The sequence below is a fragment of the Ciconia boyciana genome, chromosome 6 (assembly GCF_034638445.1).
Source record: "Ciconia boyciana chromosome 6, ASM3463844v1, whole genome shotgun sequence".
Lineage (NCBI taxonomy): Eukaryota > Metazoa > Chordata > Aves > Ciconiiformes > Ciconiidae > Ciconia > Ciconia boyciana.
In genome coordinates, this window is record NC_132939.1 from 56,088,239 (window position 1) to 56,109,701 (window position 21,463).

Here is a 21,463-nt window from a genome sequence, read left to right on the forward strand (position 1 = left end):
ATTCATAAGAATTTTTTTTCCTCCTATACTTATTACATGTATTGGTTGTATGATAGCTTTCTCAGAAAATTTGGACTACACTGCATTGCTGTTCTTAAGATTTTTGTACTGCCTATTGCAAGAATAGCTTGTGGATAGTGCTAAGAAAGAATTTGGTGAAATTAGAGTATGTAGCTTCTTTACAGACATGTTTCAATATTGTTGGATTGCTCTAACTGGAGAAGTTGAATATAAGTATTTGATAATTAAATTCTCTATAAAGATATATATAATTCACATCTGTTCAATTATGTTTATTTGTTCAATTGTGGTTTAAAATTTATTATTAACACAAAATAGGTAAGAAACAGGAAAAACAGTAATATATAGGCACTGATGATATGTTCTTCTTCACAGAATTCGTTATTTCTTTGACCGCATCTGATGAATTCCTTATAAACAGAATAATAAATCTGCCAGAGAGAATTGTTGCTGGAACTCATTACACCCAGGACCGGTTCCTACATTCTCTGAATCTCTTCAGAGAGTTAAACACAGATGATAAGACTGTTCTCAACTATTTTGATGAACTTGAAATACATCCTCAGTTTGTTGGTATGAAATAATAAAATTAGTAGATAAAATATGAATCAAAATTTTTTGTTGTTACAAATTTAACACTTGTGAAGATCATATAAGTGTACATATATAAACAATATTTTTAATTAACATTGCAGAATACAGATACAACAAGCATTTAATTATATACCTGCAAAAATATCTGTATACTCATAAGGATTCTGAATTGTTCTTGTATAGTTAACCTGTTTTAAAAAATAAGGGTTTTAACTGATTGTTTTTGTAAGCTAAATGATCAAAATAATTTTCTGACTTAGGTTACAGACCTCTGCACTGGCATCATTCCAGATTGGTGTAATAGTATATTTTCATGGACTTTCAATACTATAGTTGTTTATATTTTTTCTTTGGACTTATCCTCAGATGCCATGACAATATATGGGTAATCTGTAAATGATGAAGCATGAAAGAAAATTATTAGAAATTAAAGGTGGAAGGCTAGGACTGAACCTGTTTTGCACCATACATGTATGTGAGCAAATTTGTCTTCCCTGCACACTGTCTAGAAAATTGTGGTCACTGGGAAATCTTGAGAAGATTACTATAATCTGATTATGCAAAAACAGTGAGATCAGGGCGACAGCATTCTTAAGAAAAATAGGGGGGGGGGAGGGAGAAGAGAAAGAACAAGGGGAAAGCCCTGCAAATAAAATCAAATAGCTGATATTTGGAATGCCCATTTGAGATGAGTTATGAGAAGTTAATTGTTGAACAGCCTCAGTCATAATTGATTTCCTAAGTTTTTTTTTTATTTAATGTCAATCATGGAGATCATCTTGAGAATAATACCATACATGTGTTGTTAGGAAGTGTAGCAGTGGCAAAAAATGGTGTGTTAGTATAATCGTTTTAGAATAGAGATAATTCTGCTACAGAAAGTAAATGTAAGAAATGGTAAATATTAAGGTCTGATGGAATATTGCAGTGCTTTCTGCTAAGAATTGCAGTGCTTTCTGCTAAGAATTATGCCCAAAGATTACTCTTAAACTCTAGTCCATTCCAAATAAGGAAACTCACGGGGCTACTAATTTTAATTATTGAGGTATCACAGCTGTGACATTCAGTGACTTCCAGATGATTTTCACATTCAGTTCATAGTATTGATTCTCATCTTCAAAGGAGCATCATCTTTGGGTCCTGTTTATCTCAGGAACTGCCTCTTTACCTATATTCACATCACTGATTGTTACCCACCGAAGTATGCAAGCATATAGGTTTCTGTTGTAAAGGGGTACGGACAGATTACAAAGATAACTTCAGTGAGGAACCTTCAGCTCTGCAAATACTCCTCCATTCTAGCTGATGTTCCAGTTAGTTTACCAGATCCATAGAACTGATTTAAGCAGAGAGCCAACTGCTTTCTCAGTCATATTCTGAAGGAATTTAGTGGGGAATGGTTTAAAAAATTGTGCTTGATTTGTTAAATATTGACTCAAATTAATCAAATCTTTCTTCCACCTTAATTTTAGAAAATCATAACATGGCTTTATGAATTGCTTTTATGTTTATTATTTTTTCTGAGTCTGAAATATGATTAGTACAAAGGAGTGGGCTTCAAGATTCTGGAAACCCTACTTTGCTGCAGTGACTCACTGCATGAAGTCTGCAAGTTGGTTATATTGTGTCTTGTTTTTCTCATCTGCAAATTGGGGATGGTGACACAGGCGTGTTAGATCATCTACAAAAAAGCATGTTAAAGTTATAACAGCAATTTCCTTTGAAGATCTTAATTTATGAACTCCTTTTCTGATGATCTTTCCTCTCAATTAGCATCAGTGCTAACATAATTTTTTATTTAAAGGGTATTTATTTTTGAGGATAAATGCAGTTAATTATGACTTCTGTAATATTTGCATTGTAATCTTGCTTGTCCATCTAAGAAAAAAATGCAGTCTTTGAGACCTCAGATTCAATGCTGTGAGAGTTCTTAGCTATACTTTAAATGACTAGAAAAGTGGTTTGCACTGTAATTTGTATATCCAGGTGCAGCTAAAATAGCCAAAACAATGGACTGCTTGACATAGAAAATGTATTATTCTTCTAATTTGGAATACTTCAGGAATGTAATTCCTGATTTTTTTGAAAGAAGAAGCTGTAAAAGAAATTTTATCATGTAGAATTATGTTAGCTTTCTTCTCAATTTATAAGCAGACTTTGGACTTCGGGTCCAAATCACAAACACTTAAACTCTTGGAATAATGGTGTTAGAATTGGACAGCTATCTTCTGTCTGAATTAGTGATTAGAAAGAAATGGGAAGCATGCATTGCCAATGGCTTTCAAAATAACTTCATAAAGCGAGGACTGTGGAGTAGGGAGTACTGGATTCTCATCTAAATTCTGTATTCTAGTTGTTCTGGTTTTTCCTCTGCTTCCTCTGCTTGCTCTCCTTACCCATTTTTGTGCCTTTACATCTCCAATCCCTTACCACTGAACAAGCCCTTTATCTCTGTATTCTCTGAATACCTGAAATGCCCACTTTTCTTTTCCACGTGCATTTCTATACCCTTTCTGCCAGATGTCTTCCCGCACTGAATTCATACACAGCCCAGAAAGCCCCAGAGACAGTCATAATTTTTCTGTGTTTTTTCTTTTCCTTCTTTTTTTACAAGTTTAATACGCAAGTAGCCTCCAGCAATTAAAAGGGAGAAGGCATGAAATGAAAGAGGTGGTCTTGCTCGATCTCCATGCTCCTACATGAAGCTACAGATTTGTTCTGTAGATATAACACAGTAAGAGTTCAACTAGAGATAGGTCTGTGTGTTTGTAAATCTGTATGAGTGAAAACTTTGGAGTTTGTTGCCAAATCCTAACAACCTATTGTGTAACCTGTGGGGGAGACAGGGTCAGAAGTTGATGGTTTTATACATCTGGATAAGTTGACATAAGATTGGTGACAGGAACATTTCTGATAGTTGAATGACCTCATTTTCAAGTTTTAAAACTTAGGCAAGCTGCAACTACTAAACAGAATAGTTGTAAAAATTATTTTAATACATTTCTCCCTTACATAATCTTAAAAAGACAAACTGTTTTAACTGAAACTAGTAAAGAAAATCAAATGTAGAAAACTTCCTTCTCTGTAGCAAAAAATTGACATTTATAAGCAACTGCAAACAACATCTTATACTTGAAAATTCAAACAGTGTGAACACTATATATTTTTTAGGTCTTGCAGTTATTTACTGATGTCTACTGATAATTGACAAAAGCCTTGAAGAGTTCTCTCTTGTATCGTTTAAAAGATGTAGCCAAATTTGAAGATCCTGAGAACAGATTTATTGTAAAAGAGATCATCAAAGAAGTTGGGGAACCTCGGAATTATGGTTTGACAGATGAAGAAAAGGAGAATTTGGAACGCAAAGCAGCTGAGGAGCGCCTTGTCAAAGAAGCTCAAGAAAAAGCTGAACGAGAGCGTAAAGAAGCTGAGGAAAGGGCTGAAAGGATGGCAAATTGGGAAGAGTGGGTAGGTTAATACATATTTTTGGGAAACCATTACTACTATATATGTTTTACATGGCTTCCAACAATCTGTTATGTAAATACACTTGGAAAGTGTGGTGTAAGTTCTCTAGTTCCTTACATCATACTTTAGATCTGGGTTAGACTATCTTCACAGTGCATTTTGAGGCGCAACCTAAAGAGTATACTCTCTTTTTGATTACCGACATAGCATTTTTTTTGCACGTTGGTAACAGCATGTCTTTAAAATACTTTTATTATACTCTTCTTGTTGCTGTGCTGTAGCTCTTTTATTTTACCATTTATAAATATCTACTATAATCGATGGTGTTTTCCATAACCAGTCTTCTAGGACTTTTGCATTTTGCTCACTTTACTTCTAAGCAGCTGAGCAAGTCTTAATTATCATGCCTTTCAAAGAAGATTTTTAACTTAACACTGATTAATATTGTAGTCTGCATTGCAGAAAGGTTTCTGAGCCTGCAAGAGAAACACCTTTGAGAGCTCAGTCCTCAGTTCAGCGAGGACTACCTGATGCAGTCTGAAGGATGCTTTTTGTTTGCTAATACTTTAATAAATACTTGGTATTTAGGTTACCTGACCTCACAGGATTTGCACAAGATGCTTTTTCCTTATTTACTTTGCCACACCTAAGGACATTTTAGGTAAATAACCTGAAATGCATACTATAAGAATGTTCTTGTTCACACCCAAAGTCAGGTTGTTTCACCAGAAGGCAGTTCTTTTGTCGTCTTCTAGAGCTATTTAAAAACAAACCGATCATTCCACAGAGAAATCTTTTTCTTACATTTGAATGCCCATCCTGAAATTACTCACTTTTAAAGAAGCATTTACATTGCTCTGATGCTGGCTTGTAAATAGGTTTTCTTTGTTATCTCTATGCTTATTTACAGCTTCATTCAACATTAAATAGCATTTTGTACTCTGTAAACTTGTCTAAAAGATTAGTAAGGGTAGTTAACACATTTTTAGCTATATTCAGTCCGAAGCTATCTAACTTTCAAGAGAGCAAACTGTGCATTATTCAAAGCTAAAGTAAGTGTTTAAATAAAATGTGTGCTTAAGTTTATCCTTTTAAATAGGCAGATGCTCAGAAAATCTAAGCAACTATTCCTTTGCTCTTGAGACGGTAGATTAGCTGCTGCCTCTGAGTAGGGACCAAAGACCACTTACAGGATTTCTTCAATAGCACTCCTGGAGTGAGTGAATAAGGCAAATATTTTTTCCAGATATTGGTATATCGGTTTTATCCGAACACTGCTTTTGTGTTATGCCTTGAGTATAGAAAAGCAGCAGAGCATCATCTGCTTGCTGTATCTAGATATGACTCAGGGTACTGATGAAGAAAATGAGAGGAGAAGAATAAAAATGATTTTGAGTCATCTTCTGGCTAAAACTACTGCAAGTATGCATGCTATTAAACGGAAGAAAGAAAAACTCGCAGCCGCTTTACTTCCCCACCCCTCTACCTTCTGAGTGCAATCATTGTGTTTGATTTAACCTGAATTCAAGACTAAATTTAGCTGGTGTAAACAGATGTTTACCCCGTGGTTTCAGTTTATTTAACTCATCCTGTTATCCCGCAAGCGTGGGGTCGCTTACCCGGTGTGCCAGACGCCGACATACACACAGAGCAGAGGTATTTTTGTTGCACGTTTGCACACAGATGGGTGCTAAGTGGTCATTCCCCAAAGCTAGCACGCTCTACTAAAGAGCTGCCGCCTATTTGTCTTGTTACATGATGAGCAAAACCCGCCTAACTTTATGTTGGTTAGTAATTACTACTGCGTTGAGCATTGGTTAGCTCTGGGTAAATGAGCACGCGTGCTCTTGCAGGCGTGGGGGGCCGAGTCTCTCCAGGCTTGTATTGAGTCGGTGGTCGCGATCTCCCCCTGCCGCCTTTACCTTTCCCCCAGTTACCGCAGTTTTTTCCTGACCTCGTGTTTCTGCGGCACTCCCCCAGCCTTCGGCGCCTTCTAGGGCAGGATGTTCCTCTTTTATCAGCCTTTTAGTTCCTCTTCAAGGGCACAGTCGTTAGCAAGGCATGCGTTGTTTAGACAGAAAGTATCTTGCTTCACAAGGCCTTTATGGCCCTTACATCAATCCCCCCTCGAAAACTGACATAAATTAAATAAAAACAAAACAAAGCAAAGAAGCCAAACCCAAACCAAACAAACACAAAACCCCAACACAATTTACAGTTATTTAGAGTCAGGGCTCTCTTCTGAGTAAAAATATTCTCCTTCCCCTGCAGTTCAAAGAACGCTCAAGAAATCATCTGCATTTGAAACAGTACTAATTTTTCAAGTGATCCAGTGTATTCCAACCATTTTGCCAAATATCTTATGGAAACAGGACCACTAGAAGAACTAGAAGACTTCAGAATAAACCTCAGAATAATACTAAACAGAATAAGGTGTTAAAGAGAGAAAAATAAAACAATTTTACTAAGACAATTATTTCAGTTTTCATCGTGTTCAATTCTTTGTCCTCAGTGTGCCACATGCTCTAAACTTAATAAGCAGTTCATAGTTTTTCCTGCCAAGTTGTGAGTTTTGAAGTTCTGTCCACAGCTTCTAACACTATTTCTTTCTCTAGGCCACCATTATTATTAGCCAAGTGCTATTTGGTAGATGCTATAAACCTTATTCTTTACAATTTTGTTCATTATTTGTAGAATAAACATCTGGAGGAAGTGAAAAGACAAGAACAAGAGTTATTGGAGGCTCAGTCCATTCCACTACGAAACTATTTAATGAAGAATGTCATGCCAACACTTATGCAAGGGATAAATGAATGCTGTAGGATCAGGCCAGATGATCCAGTCGATTTTCTGGTAAGGTGATTACATTTTTTTCTTAAATATGTTTGAAAAAGCTTCATGAAAATATTCACGTAGACCCAAAGAATCTCTGTTAACATAAGGACTTAAATTCTTTTTCCCCACTGTCATAATAACAATTAATTAACGGATAGTACCTGCAATTCTGGCAAGCAGTAATTATTGTGAAAACTAAAAACCCAGCAACTACTCTTTATGGGGTCAATTGATCTTTATGTGTATCAAGTAAGGGCGTAATCCAGCTTTGCTAAACAGTACCAGGACAAGAATCACTACCAGAATCCGTTTCTCTTTGGTCTGTGCACTCTGCACGTCTTATGTAGCCTGCCAATTCTGCTGTGACATACAGGCCTGCAGAAAGGGGGACATCAACCTCCATCCTGCTTACACCCCTCTAGGCACAACACAACACGTTACTGTAATGATGAATGAACGTTCTTCAGTAGTTCCCTTTACAATACACAGATAAATTAATGAGTAAATCCTATAAAATATTCAGAGAATAATTCCAGTTGCAAAGGACCTCAAGAAGTCATCTAGTTCAACTTTCGGCTGAAAGCAGGGTCAGCATTGCATTCAGACAAGGATTCAGATGCTGTAAAGTTATTGCTGTACTGCTGTTCTTCCTGCACGTCCTAAGAAAGTTATTAACAAGCTATCACTGTTTTAATGAGAAGAAACATTTTATCAACCAATCAAAAGCTTAAAATGAAAGCATCAGTGTTGCGTGCCACTTCAGGCACTAAGGAATGTTTAATTGTTTTAACCTTTTTACTTACTCGTGATTGACAACTATGTCTAGCTGTACGAGCTTGAGATCTTCCCTACTAACTGCATAACTTTTAAATATCTGTACTATCGACTCTTCTGGGTCCAGAAATCAAGCCCTAGGGTACTCCCTAAGCTTTTCCATGGAGTGACAAATACTGTCATAAATAGCTCACTTCCTTCTCTTGCCCATGGTAGTAGAGATGGGGTGACTGCTACCAAGAGGGGGAATGAGGCGGATGGTATTTTGGATGGTATTTGTGGGGAAGAGGTTTTTCTGACATACCTGCCAGAAATTATATTTTAGAGCTGTTTAATACTTTCTGTGATTTTGTTTAAAGCAATGTTATCCACTATATTTTTGTTATTTTGTGTAAATTTTAAAATTGGAGACTTGAAAATAAGTGTAACTTTGAAACTCTTCTGTTTATAGGCTGAATACCTCTTCAAGAACAGTCCTGATATCGAATGAGATAAACATTAAATCCTAACAGCTGTCGAAATTGTGAAGTAGAAAGGGAGAACATTCCTAATGCATTTTAAATAAAAATACTTAGTTTCTGAAATTATTTTTGTTCAGGTTTATCATGTAATCTCCATTTTTATTTCTTATACTTTGTTACTATGTTGTATTGGGTTTTTAATATTCCTTCTACAAAAGTACCATTTACTGCACATATTAATACTTTTATGCATCTGTATTTCATATGTCTATTTGAAACTGTGAACCATAAGAATCTGTTCTCTCTCCAAAATTTTCTTCCTGGATTTTTTTCAGTTACACATTCTATTTAAGCAATATATTCTTGTCCTGATCCATAGTGGATGTAGGCAGCTAGCCTGAGGAAAAAATTTTCTAAAAAAAAAAAAAAAAAAGGCATTTTCACTGAAAATGGAATTAAATAGAAGCAGCAAACTCTCTTTTTTCCCCTTCTAGCTACCAACAGGCAAAAAGTCACACAACATAGTCTTCTTGTGCTGCACTGAAGACTGACTGGATAAACAGTTTCCCAGTGTAGCTATGTCATAAAACCTGGGATTTTATTTGATATCAAACAAATGGGTGTAGTTCTCATTTAATTCTCTTCATCATTCAATATTTGATACATGTTCTTTATAGGTTCTTGAAGAACCTAGACTTTTCAGCATGTGGCTGTCATTCCTTTTTTTACTGACTTCATATACCTCTCACAGAAACTGTCAATATCTATGCTGACTGAGCTGAAACTGAGAGCATATTTGGTGTAAAACAAATACAGGATTTTGTCAAAACAGAAAGCAAGGACTGTTTGGGACAAGGAGGGAAGAAAAGGAAGAACTGAAAGAATGGTGATATAGAAACATTTTACACTTATATTATCTATTACTTTTAGTATTAGAATTTTAGATGTATTCATGCTCAATGTTCTTATTCAGATATATTAATATTTTTTATAGAGAAACAGTCTTATTTCATCTGTTTTCACAGAGTCACACTGCCAAGTCAATGATGATAGCCAGGAACAGAGTTCAGAACCATCACCTCCTACTCTAAAGAAACAGATTTCTTTGGGAGCTAAATGTCCTATATGCTGCCAGTCCAAGTTACCATTTATCATGTGAGGCAGTTGAAGATGAAATAATTGGTAATTTTAGAGAAATTTTTAGTTTGAGTCCTATTTTTCAGAGTAAAGATGAAAATAGAACACTAAAAAGGAGATAAAACAGGTTTTGTTTTTTGTGTAGAGTTGCTGCAATACATTTACTTTCTAAGAATAAAGTTTTGAGCTGATCTGTAACGAGTGTGATTTTCTCTAAAATTTTCTGAGATTTATGCAGTCTATTATAGGCAGAGCTTCAAAAACACTTATTAGAAAAGGATCCCTTTGCTCTGTGTGGGGCATAAAAAAGAAAACAGGCCCGATGCAGGTAGGTACGAAGAAAAGACACTCGCAGAACTAGCTTTGAACTGAAAGCCTGCCTTTTCCAGAGGAACAGAGCGGGGCCCCAAGCGGGTGGCGCTCGGCCCGTGTGAGCCGGTTACAAACCCCGCCGTGCCTTCCCCGGGGCTGCCGCGGCGCCCTCCATCCCCCAAGCAGGGGGCAGCGCCGGCCGCGGCCGCCCCGCTCCCCGGCGACTCCCGGCACCTAGCCCGCCGGCCGCCGGTCCGGGGCCGGGGCCACCAGCCGGCGGCGGGAGCAGCCCGGGGCGGGCCGATCTCAGGACCCTCTGGGCGGCTGGTGGGGTAACGCGAGGGCGGTCCCGCCGCGTTTGTTTCCATGGCAATGGAAGTCCGCGCTTTCCCTCGCTCGGAACCCCCCGGTGCCCCGGCACACCGTCAGCTGCGCAGAGCCCTTCCCGACGGCGCCGGGCCACGGCCCCTCCCCGGCCAGCTCAGCTCCACCGCCCCTGCCGGGACAGCCCGGTCGCCTCCGGCCTCGCCCGGCGTGAACCCGGCAGCGCCGGAGCCGGCCGCCGCGCGCACGCGCCGCCTCGCAGCCGTTAGCGCTTTGTTTTCAAACTCCGGCTCACCCCTCCAGAACTACAGCCCCCAGGATGCCCTTCGGCCTCGCGGCCGCCTGAGCATGCGCGGGCGAGCTAGCGTGCGCGGCGTGCGGGGGTGGCCGCGCCGCTGCGTCAGGCCCCCCCCCGGTCTAGAACGTTGCTGTGGTAGCGCCTGGGCGCCATGTTAGAAGGCCGGAGGGGAAGAGGAAAGTGAAGCGGCGGCGGCCGGGCCTAGCGAACGGCTTTCTCCTCCCTCTACGGCCTGACCCCGGCCTGTACCATGGTCACGATTCCCGCTTCCTGGCGGGACGAGTGACCGGTCCGGAGGCGGCAGTGGTGGGGGAGGACGAAGAAGAAGAAGAGGAGGAGGGAGAAGGGGACGACGCGGTGGTGGTGGTGGTGGCGGCGGCGGCGGAGGAGGAGGAGGAGGGGCCGGAGAGACGATGCCGTTGTAAGTTGGAAAGCTCGCGGAGTGTTAAAGGCCGGTGTTTTGCCGCCCCTTACTCAGCGCGCTCCTCGTAGCGCCCCGTGTTCCCCTGCCCGCTCGGGCTCTTTCTGCTGGCTCTCGCCCTTCCCCCTCTCTCCTGTCCCCCCTCCAGTCCTGGGCTCTTCCGGTGCCGCAGTGTGAGGGCTGTGGATCCGCCGCTCTCCGCCCAGCCCGCGAGGAGCTGCTTGCTTGCTTTCTTGTCCCCCCTATCGCTGTGAGTCCCGAAGGAGATGCTGATGTGGCTTTTACGTTGTTGTTGTCGTCGTCCTCTCCTTCGCGATCTCATAGCGGCAAGAGCGCGGGGCCGGGCGGCCGCGGGGCGGATATTTGAGGTGGCCCTCTTCGACCCGCAGGCCATATGAAGTGGCGAAGTGCCGCATGCTTATCCTCTTCTCGCCGCGGCCGCGAAAGATGAAGCTCTTTTTCTCTCAAGGGTCCCGACAAAGCCTCTCCCCCAGTAGCCGCGCGAAGGGTTTTTCCCCGTTCCGGGGGCAGGAGAGACGCAGGCCCTGGTTCGAACAGGCGGCCCGAGCTGAGCCCGCTGTCCTTGCAAAATGCAGCCGGTCCTCGGCGACCCCGAAGTGCCAAGCCGCTGCGGGGAGCTCGGTGCCGGCCCGTGCCGGCAGCGCCCCCTGGCCGGCAGCAGCGGCGGGCGGTCCCTCGCCCCCCCCGCCATTCCGCCGCCGGGAGGCCGGGGGCTTTCTCACTGAAAAAGTGGGCCTTGTGCTTTGGACCTGCCGTGCTGTAACCCTGCTGGTAGTCATGAGTAACGAAGTGGGACATAATTTCGTCCCAGTTTCTTCGCCGATTTCCTTCACCCCACCCCCTGCTTTTTGGGTGGTTTTTTTTTCTTTTTTTTTTGCTCGCTGACGTTTTGACGGCTCCGAGTTGACGACAAGACTTCCTGCTTCTCAGTTCCGTAGTCCATAATGTTAGTATTTCATTAGCCTGTATAAGTTGAGGGAACCAGCGATGGGGAGGTGGTCAAATGGCTTTTAAGAATAAGGCATGTTTATATGCTAGGTTCGTGGTTTTTTGTTTTTCTTTTTTTTGCCATTGAAGGAGAAATATAAAGAATTTGCGATTATTCACTATTGTTTCACTATTATTATTTGGGATTATTCACTATTGTTTTAAATGTGTAAACTTTATGTGAGGAATAACCGTGCTTGCCTGTTGTGCTTGTTTTATTCAGTCTAAAATACTACTAAGTTAGTCGTGGGGTAGATAACACGAGACAAACTTAACTGAAAGAGTTTATGGCAGGAAAAACAGTGGGTGAATGCAGAAAGGAAAATGGTTATACCAAGTAGTTTCTAATGCTTGTATAATGAGGCTGCAATGTCTTTATAGATAAGTTTTGCACATGTTCATTATGGCAATGAAAAATTACCAGAAACCAGCTTTGAAGTTGGCTAGGCTTTTTGGCCTCAGGAAAATGGGAGGGTGTTCTGCCTGCTTTCATTCTTAGTTTATTTTGTTGTGACTACATAAATTCCAAATGCTTAATAACAACATTTTAAAGTTTGGGCTACTTCTATGAGTTGTAATAATAGCGATCTTCAACTTCGACAAGTTTGGGATGACTTGATCATTTTTCTTAATGTAGGTGTTTATGATACTTTAACTAGAAACTCTTAACTAACATTACGTAATTTTATTTGCACTAATATATTGCTGTTTTCAGTATAAATGTCAATTGGCAACTTCACTAATACAGGAGGTTTATTTTAGTTAGAAAAAGCAAAGCTTTCTCAGATTCTGCGTTTGTTCTGTCATTTGCATGTTTGGAACAATTGACTTTGTATTATTCAGTTAAGATTTCAAAGTGAACATTGTAATGATAGTAAGTTGCAATGCTAGTAATGTTAATTCTTGAGTTTATGAAGTGATACCTCTGACTTAAGCTCACGGGTTTTTTTTCTCTAAACTTAGGAAGTTCCTTTTGTGTATAATTCTTTCTAGTTGATGCTTTCATGCTTTTGGATTATAATCTTTTTGAGAGAGAGTAGAACAACCCTGTGCCACTGCCAAACTTTCAGGATGACAAACACTTTTTTTTTTGTCCTGACCTTTCAAGACATCCTTTAAACTTCATTTTTTAGGGTGGTGTTTACAATTGACAGGTCTAGTCAGAGCTGATCTCCCATACAACCAGAGATTGTCATCACTTGTTACTTGAAAAGCATTAGTTCAGAGTTCTCAAGAGGTGTACAGCATTGTTGATACTGCACTGTGTGTATGCACGTGTATTTCTCTTAGCAGTATGGTACAAAACTACAAAAACAAGCAAATTATTTATGTACAAGGCACGTCAGTAGTAAGAGAGGAAACTCAGGTTCTGCTGATAGCTGGCATTTTCAGAAGGCTTTTAATGTTTTAAAGAAAACCACCTAAATTTATCCTAGGAATTTATGTGACTTTTTGTTACGATTCTTAGTAATCTCTTGTGTGAAGAGATAGCAGCTACATGAGGGAAAACTCTTTAAATTGTTCAAAAAAAGCTGATTAGAAACAAAGGTGAATATTTCCCCTATTATAAAGATACATTTTAGTGGACTGTTAGGTCCACTAAATGTTCCTGTGCATTATCTGAAATGTAAGATGCTAGGGAGAAATGAAGCTCACTAAGCTGTTCATATGTTTCAGTTAGGGCTAGGTTTTATGCAGAAAGCCTACTGACTCAGTGAAGCAGCAGCTATGTTTATGAGGATTGATGATGTATTCTTTTTAGGTAACTTGGGCCTTTCTGACCCTCCAAATAGAGAACTAGCACCATGAATCTGTTTCTTGTTAAGCTACTGATATTATTGCACTTAAAGCTTCTTTGCTGAACTTCCGTATCTGCTGAAACCATTGCAAAAGACTACTTTTTTTTTTTAACCAGAAGTGGGAAAGTGCATTCAGTCACATATCTGAACACTTGAAAGTGCCATAAGTGCTATAAATTTTAACTATTGTTGGTAACTTCCATATTAAAGTTTTGTAATGTCATTAATTTTTTTTTCAGTCTTCATTGTAGACAGTCAAGCTTATTCTCACTTCTGAAGTAAGACTTTTTATATGTTTTCTTTCACTGAACTTTGCTTTAGACATATGCAGAGTAATTGTTTTCTTGACTTTTAATTAGTGACTATCAACTTGTATGCCAGAAGTACTGCAACACTATATTTAAAATACCTTGTACTGATTGGGAGTGGATAAATAGTATGTTTCTGAACAGAGGGAGCTCAGGTTTTTATAGACTGTTATGGAAGGAATTAAATTATTCCTACCTTTGCAAAGTACAGGACCTACTCTAGAAGAGCAGTTGCCTTAATTTAAAGTGATAGCTTTATTAATCAAGAAGAAATTAATATAAAAATCTATACTGAGGATTAATTTGTTAGATGTAGTACAGATGAACTGGATGGCAAGTATATGTGGTTTTGTAATAGCTTTTAGTCTTCTAATGTCACTCCAAAAAAGACTTGAGTTTATACCTGTTAACATGGAGCTACTGCACAGAACTTGGAAACCTAGTTATTTTGGACTGAGCAGATTTCACCGCTGAGACAAATTTATCTCTTACAGTGAAACCCTTCATGGGATTCCTAGTTCTTGGTTTGATACTTCCTGATATCTCTTGATTCAACTTTACTGAATTTCTTAAATTGCTACCTCTGGAGTTTTTTGTCTCTGAAATAGCAATAGACCTCATTTTTGGTTCAAGTGCTGCCTGCAGAGTTCAGTAGAAATGTCTTTTGTTTAAACTTGAGAAACTTCTTCTGAAACTGTTGTTAGTAAGAATGTTGTGGATGGGTGTGTGTTTGGACACGCTGCCTTCACTATTCTTCTGTACAAATGGAAGAGCCAGAAAGAACTCAGGATTGAATCAAAGGTTAGCAGAATGCGTATGAATATTCTTTCTTTTACCATAGCTGAGTTTCTTCTTCCATAGGTCTGTTGCCTGTCATTGCTCCGATACCCATGTTCAAATCTGTTTCAGGTATCTGAAACATCTCATACTGACAGTTGAGTACAGACCATGAACTTAATTCATGTTCTAAATGATCCAGCAATTTTCTGCTAGATACTGCAAAAACTTTTGTTCAGGAAGGACAGCTGGATTGTCTTAACCATTTAAAACATATGTTCCCTGGTAGCTGATTTGCACAGACTTTAAGATTTCCTGCCTAGATTTCTGAAATGTTGCATGGCACGATGGCATTAGCGTTAAGCCAGAAATTTTCATCTGAAATTGCCCAAGTCAGTCCTTGCTGGAGGAGACTTTAAAACAAGCAAACAAAACCCGTCAAAACACTTCCTCTGAAATCTGACACAGTGGAGCTTGAGCTTTGTGAATTTAGCTCCAACTGATTGACCAGATGGTGTGATCACCAGTATTGCTTCAGGAATCTGACTTGGGTGTCTTGCATCAGTAAATAAGACTGAATTTTACTGAGTAATCAGTAGAGGCAAATAGAGAAGAGAGGATAGTCATTGAGATTCCTTAAGTTGTGTATTTTGTCTTGGTATCTGGAGGCAAGACTGAATGAGCCAAAGGTCCTGACTGAAGTTAAAAGCTTAAAGTTAACGTTCTGTGGCTTGCTGGCACTATTTTAAGACGCTTAACAGCCCACGGTTTCTCTTGGTTCACCAGCGCTGGCCTTACTGTGCGTATCTGTCTGGACAACCTTAATCCTCAGCTGAGGTTTAGTGCTATATGAAAGGGGTTATAAGACTTGTGGCAAAAGCTGGAAGGGATTTTTGGAAGCACTTGGCGCACATTTAGATGAGTTAGGTTTTGGGTGGTTAAGATCTGTTTCAGAGTGGATCAGAGATGAGTTTTAAACTTACATGGGATTCAAACTGTTATAATTTGTTGAATATTAGGGCATCTGTTTTTAAGATTTCAGATGTTTGTGTTGTCTTTAATTTCTGTGAAGCATCCCAAATTTCAGAAGTATGATGTTTAGATAATGCGGTGCTGATTGCAACTGTATTGTGTTTGTGATAAGCATAAAATCTTAACTGGAATAACACGATAAAAGTATTACCAGTAGAACTGGGGTAGAATACCAGGAGTGAAGAGGAAAAAGTAGGTAGAACGACAGGGTTTTCAAGTGGGGATGGGAGGAGGGTTAAATACAAAGCATGCTTGAAAAAGAAGTTCGTGATGTGATTCTTGTTTCTTCTGAGGATGGAGGAAGATTCCAGTGTTGTAAAAGAAAACAGTAGTACAGTACTTCAAATTTGTATCTAACTCTTAGTTATGTATGGGGCAGTGTTGTATAGATACAACTGTATTTGCTCTAAGTCTATTTTCAGTTTATGTGGATGTGTGTTCACGGTGTAACCTGGTCTTTAAAAGATGCATTGGAAAGTTTTGTTGTTGTTGTTGTGTGTTTTTTTTCCCCCCTTATCTCACAATCTTCCTCCCTCTACCTTGAATAATGTGTAAACTTCCATTTGAAGTTTAAAGGTGTACAGCCTCTTACAAGCTTTACTTGTTCTTTTTCTTTCCACTTCTGTACTCTGTTGTGAAATGGTTTTAGCAGTGGCTATATTACCAGGGTTTGTTCTTTTTAGTTCAGTAGCTATTGATATCAATTTCAGAAGATACTGCCTACCAAAACTTTGGGTTCTGAAGAAAAAGTAGTTTAGCTGTACTTGCTGTCGGCTTAGTACAGACTAGAACTCTGTGTGTGTTTGTGTTTTTATATGGGGAAAAAGTACATGTGCATTTCTCTGAGAGATGAGATTAATTAATATTTGAATAGGAAATATTGGATCATAACACTTTAGAATTAAACCACTGTAGCTGTTGCCCAATTTGCAGATGGCTTAAACTGCCAGCATATGCTCTTCAAAAATTCAGGTCAAATCAGAGCAACAATAGCATGTTAAATTTGACTCTGCATCATTTTCTGCAACTTTATTTTATATTTCTGCTATTGACAGGTAGAGCGAGAGCAAGATCTTCATGTGTATGTGTGGTTGACGAGAAACAAATAAACAAAAAAGCCCCAAACTGTATCTTAATTTTCTTTGTGATGTTAAAAAGAAACACTTTGTCTTTTGTTTTTTAAAAAAAACCAAACAAAGCCTAAACATGCTTTGAGTTGAGTTGAGACCTTGACAAGGTCTGCCAAATCTGCCGCTGAGTAGCTGGGATGGGACTTTTTGTTGCTGTTTAATACTCTTTGTTTTTTGTTAATGCTTAACTTCAATGACTAGCAGATTTGACATACCACCCCCACCCCCCAAGGCCTTAACTTCCCTAATCCTCTCAGATAGAAGGTTGGCATTGACCTGTCCCTTCTCTTTGAATAAATTTGGTAGTTTAAACTAAGGGATTCCAAAAATTATATATCATGACATGTCACAGGTGATAACTAGAATGTCCATATGTCTTTTCAAGAGTGAAGATATTGGATTGTGACCTTCATGGTTTTAGTAAAAAGTCAAAGATAAGTCTAAGAGTATTGATCATTAGCATTTTCTGGCTAAAATGTAATGTGTATATACAACATTAAAGTTGAAAAAATGAGCATTTAAGTAAATTATCACTGAGAAATAAACTTTTACATTTAAAAAGCAGCTAGCAAATGCTTTATTTGAAGTTTCTTGGTTTTGTGGAAGGTAGGGAGAGGGCAGAGGATATGCCTTTACTCTTGTTTGTTTTATAGTAACTTTCATGACTTGCTGTCATTTAAAGGAATGAACATGGGTTACCTAGTGCTAGTTAGTTTATTGCATCCTTGAATGAGTTTAACAAACTTTCTTGCCAAATACCTTTTTTTGTCATTTTACAAAGGCGCTTCTGTAATCTTTTGATGTGCTACAGAAACCTTACAGTAGTCTTAACTTCAGCAGGGGTAAACAGTTGAGCTTCAATTTAAATGTTTTTAGCTGGAAATAACCTATATTCTCTTCAATACTAATACATGTTAAAATGTAAGCTTCATTGTATCTTCTGGAGTTGTAAAATCTTCTAGAAGGCAGCTGTGCTGAGAATTGTTACATACCATCCCAGTGAAAGTGCTCTTATTAACTCCTCAACCTTCAAATACAGGTGAAACATTTGTGTAGGAAGTTCCTGTGCTGTTGACAACGTGCTTCTTTCATTCTTATAAAATACATGAATATAAAGGCAGCAACTGTAAAAACTGTAGCTGTTTTTGTGTATCAGTTCCCAAAGATGTGTATCAGGTGATGGACTTAGTAGGTTGTTTAAAGCTGTTGTTTTAGTGAACAATTTCAAAGCTTATTTCGTGCCCTATGACCATGCTCTGATGGTCCTGCAGGGGTTGGAGGTAATACTGTTTTAAGTCATGTCAACATGGTGTTTTGTGAAGACAGACCTGCACATTGCACTGCCAGGGTTATGCTGTAAACTAGATCAGGGAAGTGATCTGATGTTTGGTTGGTTTTTATGTGTTGTAATTTTGGGGGCAAGGTGAAAGATGGTGAAGCATGGCCCTTACAAGCAGGTGGAAGACAGAGGGCTCAGTCAGCATTACTGACTTCAGGAGTCTGCTTCACTGAATCTGGGTCTGGGTGACATTAAGTCTTTTTTTTTTGAAATCTAGTCACAGCGTATGCCAGGCCGTGTCTTGTCAGCCCTTTCAATGATGTCTAATATCTGTTGAATTGGATACAGTTTCTAGTTATGGATGGGTGAAAATTACAGTCAGACCATCAGGAAATTGTTACACAAAACTAAAATATTGATTGCTTTAGATGAGTGCTTTAAAAACCTGTAAAAATAAACTGGCAAAGTCTTAAACTGAAAGGCAAATTTATTTTTTCAAATTAACAGTTGGCAAAAGGGGAGAAATTGTAGTTCAAATTCAACTACCTGCTTTGTGGTAGAAGTAAAAATATTCATAATATCCAAAGGATGCTTATGTATTGAGACCTTTTGTTTTCTGACTGCTTTTTTTAGTAGCAACTAAGTGGCTGAAGCTACTATTTGTGTTAACATTCCTAAATATTTTTTTTTTAAAAGAGAAAAAATGTTTTAATGTCTTCCTTTGTCCTTAATTTGAGTTACTGTTTCATATAATTCATCTGGACAGCTTTTATTTTTTTTTTAATGTTTGCATTCACACACAAAGTCCTAAGGTCTGTGTGATTTGTTCAGCTGCTACCAAATTCTTCATTAGGTGATTAACACCTCTTAGCTGAAGGAAGCAATGTCAAATAATGTTCCTAGACATGATTACTTGGGGATTGGTTTTTTAAAATGTACAGTTTTTTAGTGTTTTTTTTCCTGCTTTGCTTTTTTTCCTTTTGCTAACAAGCAAAGGGACAAATGTGCTAGAACTTGCTTTGTGAGAAACTTGCATTGTGACTGAATTCTTGATTTCAAACAAATTATAGAATAGTTTTAAATGGGTTTAACTTGTGGAAAATTATATTGGGTTTTGTCGATTCCTTTTGTTAATTGTAAATTAAGATGTTCTTTTTTAATTCTTGGTCTTCATGGAAATGAGGAATGAAATCCTGAGGAGATGACTACAACGGATTATGGAAGTAAAAGTGAAGTTGTACTGTAGTTTTTCCACACATAATTTTTCAGGCTAACTATGTATTTGTTTCTTGTTTTGTATGATAGAAATAGTATATAACATGTATAAACATGAAGGACTGATAATACAGCAATATACAGGGGAATGTTATGCTTGCCAAGAATGGGACTTTCACATAGGCTGTCAGCTTGAATTTTTGACATGGAGGATTCTCTTTTCCTTAGACTTTATCTCTATGGAAGTTGAAGGAGACCAAACAGATGACAAAGCTTTTGTCCTAGTAGAATGAATAATTGAATTCAGGAAAAAAGATATTAATGCATAATCTGAATTAAAAATATTAGTTACACATTTGGTATTAAACAAAACATTACTTTATCCCTTTGAAAGGGAGTAACCTTATGTAGTAAGAATATAACTTAAATAATGCAGATGTAACACTTCTACACAAGCATTGCCTTAACTTTCAGGTAATACTTGCTTTAATTGTTGTTAAGGCTTTTTGAATGGCTGTTGATGTAATAGCCACATTTTCTGAAATGTGTGTTTTGGTGAGAGATCCTAATGTTTTTGTTGGTCTCTGAAAGGTTGATTAACAAGCTGGTTTTGGAAAAAGAAGCTTTTCAGTATGCTTAAAAACAATGATTTGTCATTTTCAGAAATCAAAGGTGGGGGAATAATATTCATAATTTAGAGGAAAGTTGTCTATATATCAATATAAAACTAGTATATAATGCTGCAAGTAAACTTTAGAGCTTTTTAAATACAGACTTAAGTAGTGTATTTTTTTTAAATTGTGAAGTTTATAATGAGCAAAACTAAGTGTTCTTAAACTTAAAACTTAGCTATCTTAAATGTTAAAGTATATGATTCTACAATACTGAATACATTTAAGAATTTATATTTTTAAATTACTACCTGTTGTTGCTAGTATCAGTTCAAAAAAGTTTTAACTATATGGGTGTAGCATGCAGTAATCACCGAATCCAAACACTTGTACATTACACAGGACCAAGTTCAGTTTTGAAACACTTAGTTACTAGCCTTAAAGCTCAAAATGTTCTGAAAGTAAGGCTGTGTTTAAATGTGAATGTCATAACCAAATATAGGCCCATTATGAAAAAATGCATGGCTGTTTTTCATCCAGGATGCTCATCTAGGAAATACGTTAGTTTTCATAGTATGATGATCTAGGAAAGCCATTATTAGTTTTCACAGCATGATAACTTTACTTCTGTGTTTCTGCTGAGGTTCTCTTGCGTCCTCTCCTTTCTTGCATTGTTGAAATATGGGCGATTGACTTGAGTATCGTCCTTGTGCTTGCAGTTTGGCTCCATATCTATTTGTGTAGCTTGAAAAGTGCAAGGCAAGGATGCTATGAGGACTTGTAATTGGACTGTTTAATAGTGAACTAGGTCCTTGCAGATTTAACCCATTGTGGTGGGTTAGGTTTACTTTAGGCTTACTTTCCTATCTAGAGAGATACTTATATGAAGTAAAATGTCATGTTAAAGAAACATGAGGGACATGGAGAGAGCACTGCTTACATCCTTGGTACTTGTGCTAACAAACCTCTGATATTCTCCCCCCAGTCCACTAATGAAGCAAGGCTATATGTAATATTGCCAGCATGGATTGAGCTGAAATTGTCTAACCATCCTCTCATGCTGGCCAGAAGAGAAGTCAGCTTAAAGCTAACTGTATGATGCTGTTGCGCTCAAAATATACTAAAGCCTCCTTACTTATGTGAATGTTTTGAGTGTGTGAAGTCAGCTGATGTAAAAGATCATGCCTCAGAGCAACTTGTAGCCCTACAATCAATATTTGGAGTTAGAGAAAGGTAATTCTACTGTTGTCCTAAACACAGATTTAAGACAGATTGATCTGGGATGTAAATGCTAACAGTAGGCTTAATTTATTTTTCCTTAGTATGTGTCTCTTGTCTGCTACTCTGATGAGAAAAAATAATTTAAAATATTTTTTTGTTTTGTTTCTGTCAGTAACTTTATCTAATTGCCTTTATTAGTCCCGTTACAACCCAGGGATCACAAACACAGCAACTACAGAAGCATTATGGCATTACCTCACCTATCAGTTTAGCTGCCCCCAAGGAGTTTGACTGCATGCTTACCCAGAAATTAATCGAAACCCTAAAACCTTACGGTGTATTTGAAGAGGAGGAAGAACTGCAACGCAGGTGAGTAAACACCCATTCTAGCAGTGGTTTTCTCCTATCTTGAGGTTTATGTAGTTGACTACTGAGCTG

At 38.5% G+C, this 21,463-nt stretch overlaps 2 protein-coding genes across 10 annotated transcripts in view; both read left to right on the plus strand.

Annotated features, from left to right (window-relative positions):
- Nucleotides 1-9,469, plus strand: part of AK7 (adenylate kinase 7) — a 28,932-nt gene extending 19,463 nt beyond the window's left edge. For both annotated transcript variants that reach the window (XM_072863934.1, XM_072863935.1), the window contains exons 15-18: nucleotides 397-594; nucleotides 3,863-4,083; nucleotides 6,778-6,936; nucleotides 8,144-9,469. In XM_072863934.1, the coding sequence (XP_072720035.1) occupies nucleotides 397-594; nucleotides 3,863-4,083; nucleotides 6,778-6,936; nucleotides 8,144-8,182 (617 nt within the window). In that variant the 3' untranslated portion in view covers nucleotides 8,183-9,469. The remainder of the gene's footprint in view (nucleotides 1-396; nucleotides 595-3,862; nucleotides 4,084-6,777; nucleotides 6,937-8,143) is intronic.
- Nucleotides 9,470-10,340: 871 nt separating this feature from the next.
- The window catches only part of PAPOLA (poly(A) polymerase alpha), a 45,871-nt gene continuing 34,748 nt past the window's right edge, over nucleotides 10,341-21,463 (plus strand). For 4 of the 8 annotated variants that reach the window (XR_012042939.1, XM_072863926.1, XM_072863927.1 and 1 more), the window contains exons 1-2: nucleotides 10,343-10,645; nucleotides 21,224-21,394. Coding sequence is in view for 7 of the 8 variants with exons in the window: in XM_072863926.1 (XP_072720027.1) it covers nucleotides 10,638-10,645; nucleotides 21,224-21,394 (179 nt within the window). In the remaining variant the exon portion in view is untranslated. Of the gene's footprint in view, nucleotides 10,646-21,223; nucleotides 21,395-21,463 lie in introns of all 8 variants that reach the window. The other 4 variants (XM_072863928.1, XM_072863929.1, XM_072863933.1 and 1 more) reach the window with 2 other exon arrangements.